Source organism: Triticum aestivum, chromosome 2A (genome assembly GCF_018294505.1).
Source record: "Triticum aestivum cultivar Chinese Spring chromosome 2A, IWGSC CS RefSeq v2.1, whole genome shotgun sequence".
NCBI lineage: Eukaryota > Viridiplantae > Streptophyta > Magnoliopsida > Poales > Poaceae > Triticum > Triticum aestivum.
Window position 1 is genome coordinate 700,344,863 of NC_057797.1, and position 5,261 is coordinate 700,350,123.

The following is a 5,261-nucleotide window of genomic DNA, read 5'->3' on the forward strand; positions in this document are numbered from 1 at the left end:
GGCTGCTGGAGCCAGCACTGCCGGCCGTGCCAAACCAAACGAAGGGCACGCGGCAAATGAGTTTTTAGCGCGCGGCGCGTTGTGTGGTTGTTAGAGATGCTCTTACTAAACTAGATCCTGTGAATTGTATGCTACACTTCTTTTTTGTGAGGGAGGTGCTACACTACATAGACAGTCCTCATAAATAATGCATTTTCTACAGGGCAGCCTGCCACTTTACTTTATCCTTGTTGCCTGTCTCGCGGCATGCATACACACATAATGAAATGCAGACTGCGTGTGAATGAACTGCAACATGCAGGATATATCTGGTCTTACGTGGCCAGATCTCCGGGGCAAAACCACCCTCATTGACTTGCATCGTACACACGGAATGCCTTTTATTTAGAAGTATCCGACATACGCAAACGGGCAATGGTACACCTACGAATGGTTTAACGTAATTGTTACGTAATTAGACAGCTGGCAGGTTATAATTGGAGTTAGAGAGAAGGCGGGCCCCACCCCACTTAAAAATGGGGGTGGGGGGAAGTATTGATGGAAGGTTATGTAAGAGGTTTACGTTAGTCTTCGTATGTGTAGGATTATCGTACACAAACTGTTCAATGATGACAACGACAGAAGAATGGAAAATGCAGAGGTACGATTACGACGGAATGGCTGCTCTGCAGTCTGCACCGCGACCTCTATATAAACCAGCCCGGTCTAGGAAGACAAGGAACATAGTCACATATACCTAGCTTAGCTTCTGACCCCTGTATCGACCAATCGATCCTAGATTACTAGCGGAGGAGCTCGCCGTCGAGGGAAAATATATCTGTGATGGGGAGGTCGCCGTGCTGTTGCCACGACGCGGGAGTGAAGAAAGGGCCATGGACGGAGGAGGAGGACAAGACGCTGGTAGAGCACATCCAGAAGCGCGGCGGGCACGTCGGCAGCTGGCGCGGCCTGCCCAAGGCCGCCGGGCTGAACCGCTGCGGCAAGAGCTGCCGCCTCCGGTGGACCAATTACCTCCGTCCCGACATCAAGCGCGGCAACTTCTCCGACGAGGAGGAGCGCCTCATCATCGCCCTCCACGCCGGCCTCGGCAACAGGTACGTGGCCCACCTGTCCACGTCCAGTCCAACTACTCCACACACATACCACCCTACACAGCTCTTAACCGCCATGCACTGTCAATTTCTTCACCGTTGGCTTTTGCACAGTTGTTAGTCTTGAGGTGACACTGACATGCATTGATAATTATTTGGTGGGCGTTAGGTGGGCGACGATCGCGACGCACCTGGAGGGCCGGACGGACAACGAGATCAAGAACTACTGGAACACGCACATCCGCAAGAAGCTCATGCGCATGGGCGTCGACCCCGTCACGCACCAGCAGCTGCCACCCGACCACCACCTTGACGGCACCTCCGCCTCGCTCATGCCCGAGGGGCTCCTCTGGGCGGCGGTGGCCGCGAGCCTCGCAGGCCTCGACACCGGCGCACTCAGGCAGGCGCAGCTTCTGCAGCAGCTCCTCCAGAGCATAGGCTCCAACAACGACGCAACCAACCTCATCGCCAACCTAGCTGCCGCAAACTCAGTGCTGAACTCAAGCAGCAGCGTTGTTCCAAGCCACCTGCTCCAGGACCAACTGAACATGTTGTCTGGGGCGAACTGCATGCAGCCTGGTTACCTCTGCAACACCTCCAATTTTACAGGGCAAGACGTGGTGCAGAGGCAGCTGATCAATGACATGTCTCCTGGAACGAGCTCCTTTGCAGCAGCTGAACCAGCGGATCATCTCTGCAACACTACTGCTGCATTCGCATCTCATGATGTTGCACCAGCGGTTGACATGCTGCCGGTGCAGGAGTTGGCCGGCTTGATGGAGCCCATGGAACTACAACTACCCAATCTATGCTCTCTGGAGAGCGATTCTTTCTGGAAGGAGCTACTTGACGACGGCTACCGTCTATAGCTTCTTTCTCTATATCGAAATAGATGTGTGTTGTTGTATGATAGTTCTGTACATAACCTATAACGTTTGAACTTCATGCAACCAGGCCTGATACATGCAGATGCAGTGTTAGATCCATCATAGAGGTCTAGCTGAGATGATAAAACATGCATTGATTTGTTTGTGTGTTTATTATGATTTTTGCAATAGATTTGATTTTTGTCAGTGTAGTTGAAGGTTGTCAATTGCTGATTTGATGTGAATCGTGATGTATACTTTCCAACTTTAGTTAAAAAAAATTAAAAAAGAGGATTACTCTCTGCCTCTGCATCAAGCGATGCACATAACCAAACAATTAACATGTTTCCAATCGGCAACTATAGTGAGATTGCAGACAACTCAAAACGCATAGGCTAGCTATCTTGCACAACGGTATGGACAACGTAAACACTTCATCACAATTACCACGGTGCTTACTAGATGGCACGCGATTAGTGGGGCCTTAAAGAAATAGCCGTGGGATGCTATACTCTCTTTATTCTTTTTTATAAGATGCATGTATCGATTTTTTTAACTCAAACCTTTCTACTTTGATCAAGTTTATAAGAATTCGACATCTACAACACCAGCTCGATTTGGATTGCTCATGAAATACTCCCTCCGTTTCTTTTTAGTCCGCATATAACTTTTGTCTGAAATCAAAGTATCTTTACTTTGACCAAAGTTATATAAAAAAGTATCAACATTTACAAGGCCAAAGGGATATCTTTAGATTCATTATGGAATGTAGTTTCATATTATGCATATTTGATATTGTAGATGTTGATATTTTTTTATACAAATTTGGTCAAAGTTGGTGAAGTTTGACTCAGCACAAATCTTATATGCGGAGTAAAAAGGAACGGAGGGAGTATATTTTTCATATTTTAGTTATTAGTATTGTTGATATGGATTTTTTTCTATAAATTTGGTCAAACATAGAAATGTTTGACTATTTAGGCCGGGGGGGGGGGGGGGGGGGGGGGGGGCTTACTTGTTTTATAGAGACAACGTGAGCGTTGCTATCCACGAGCAATTTTATGAAAGGTTGAATAAACTTCATTTTGAACTAGATACTTGTACCAAAGTACAACCATATTTAGCACAAACAAAACCATTTCTAATCACACTTAATGGTTGAGGTTGCTCTGACATGATGGCCACTCTAAAATTGAAGCTTATATGGTACTAGGACGTGTTAAGTGTAGAGCGGGTAAAGCCTAAACCTTACCCAGTCGAGTTAGTTACAAGTGTCTCGTGTATCACTTGTATCGCGCTATTTTGACTCTACTTACATGGACATGAGAGAACCAAGTGCAAACTCAGCCCTAAGAAAAGGCAACAATTTGACATGGAGTGTAGTTGGTCCAAGCATCCTCGCCACATTGGATGGTAAGTGTACCCATACTATCAGGTCCTGGCCGGTCACACAAATGTGTTTGAAAAATATAGCAGTAATTATTTATGCTAATTCTTATTCAAAGTTTCATGGGAAGTAAAAGATGCTTCAACACACCATTGTGTCACAAATGTGCAATTCATTTCGTTGAACTCCTCCCTCTATCCCCAAATAAGTGGCATATAAATCGGATATTGCTTGGCTCTAGGGAGTATATGCTCCTGCGCACCAAAAATGTATTTTGCCAAGGTCAATTTTTTGCAAATTTGTAGGGGGGAAAGCTTAAAGCATGTTGACCTGTGCACAAGAAAACAAGTTGAACGACAAATAGTACCTCCAAATGTTGCACTTAATTTTGTTGTTTTTCTCTTCACCGACGAAACACTGCTATCTCCTTTCGCATGAAAATTGGCAAGCACGCTTGTTACACTAACACGATCATCTACAAAAAAATCATAATTTTAAATTTTATTACTTTTCTTAAATTTACTATTCACCAGGGAGCATATATTCTATTAAAAAGTCAGTTAATTTATATGTTTGACCAAATATATAGAAGAAAATATCAGCATCTACAATATTGAATAATATATTATGGAAATATATCTAATGTTGGATATATTGATATTGTTTTTGTTTTCTTATATTCATATTTTTCTATATATTCTTGGTAAAACTTAGAAAGCGTTGACTCTTTGACTCATTTTATACGCCACCTATTTGGCGAGGAAGGAAATATGCCCTAGAGGCAATAATAAAATGGTTATTGTTATATTTCTTTGTTCATGCTATAATTGTGTTATCCGGAAATCGTAATATATCTGTGAATACATAGACCACAACACGTCCCTAGTGAGCCTCTAGTTGACTAGCTCGTTGATCAAAAGATAGTCATGGTTTCCTGACTATGGACATTGGATGTCATTGATAACGGGATCACATCATTAGGAGAATGATGTGATGGACAAGACCCAATCCTAAGCATAGCTCAAAGATCGTGTAGTTCGTTTTCTATAGCTTTTCCGAATGTCAAGTATCATTTCCTTAGACCATTAGATTGTGCAACTCCCGGATACCATAGGAGTGCTTTGGGTGTGCCAAACGTCACAACATAACTGGGTGACTATAAAGGTACACTACAGGTATCTCTGAAAGTGTCTGTTGGGTTGGCACGAATCGAGACTGGGATTTATCACTCCGAATGACGGAGAGGTATCTCTGGGCCCACTCGGTAATGCATCATCATAATGAGCTCAATGTGACCAAGTGGTTGATCACGGGATCATGCATTACGGTACGAGTAAAGTGACTTGCCGGTAACGAGATTGAATGAGGTATTGGGATACCGACGATCGAGTCTCGGGCAAGTAACGTACTGATTGACAAAGGGAATTGTATACGGATTGATTGAATCCTCGACATCGTGGTTCATCCGATGAGATCATCGAGGAGCATGTGGGAGCCAACATGGGTATTCAGATCCCGTTGTTGGTTATTGACCGGAGAGTCGTCTCGGTCATGTCTGCGTGTCTCCCGAACCCGTAGGGTCTACACACTTAAGGTTCGGTGACGCTAGGGTTGTTGAGATATTAGTATACGGTAACCCGAAAGTTGTTCGGAGTCCCGATGAGATCCCGGACGTCACGAGGAGTTCCGGAATGGTCCGGAGGTGAAGATTTATATATAGGAAGTCAAGTTTCGGCCATCGGGAAGGTTTCGGGGGTAATCGGTATTGTACTGGGACCACCGAAAGGGTCCCGGGGGTCCACCGGGTCGGGGCCACCTATCCCGGAGGGCCCCAAGGGCTAAAGTGGGAGGGGAACCAGCCCCTAGTGGGCTGGTGCGCCCCCCATGGGCCTCCCCCTGCGCCTAGGGTTGGAAACC

The 5,261-nt window shown here is 45.3% G+C and overlaps 1 protein-coding gene across 1 annotated transcript; it reads left to right on the forward strand.

Annotated features, from left to right (window-relative positions):
* The first annotated feature begins 735 nt into the window (after nucleotides 1-735).
* On the forward strand, nucleotides 736-2,169 carry LOC123186024 (transcription factor MYB41). The gene is made up of 2 exons (XM_044597822.1): nucleotides 736-1,094; nucleotides 1,261-2,169. The coding sequence occupies exons 1-2, from the start codon at nucleotides 823-825 to the stop codon at nucleotides 1,958-1,960; spliced, it is 972 nt and encodes a 323-aa protein (XP_044453757.1). The 5' UTR covers nucleotides 736-822; the 3' UTR covers nucleotides 1,961-2,169.
* The last annotated feature ends 3,092 nt before the right edge of the window (nucleotides 2,170-5,261 follow it).

Bases quoted from the DNA above. Each gene is read 5' to 3' on its own strand.
- LOC123186024 (XM_044597822.1), top strand. From the start codon at position 823: ATGGGGAGGTCGCCGTGCTGTTGCCACGACGCGGGAGTGAAGAAAGGG. The intron at 1,095-1,260 runs GTACGTGGCCCA...GGTGGGCGTTAG, and splicing joins CACGCCGGCCTCGGCAACAG to GTGGGCGACGATCGCGACGC.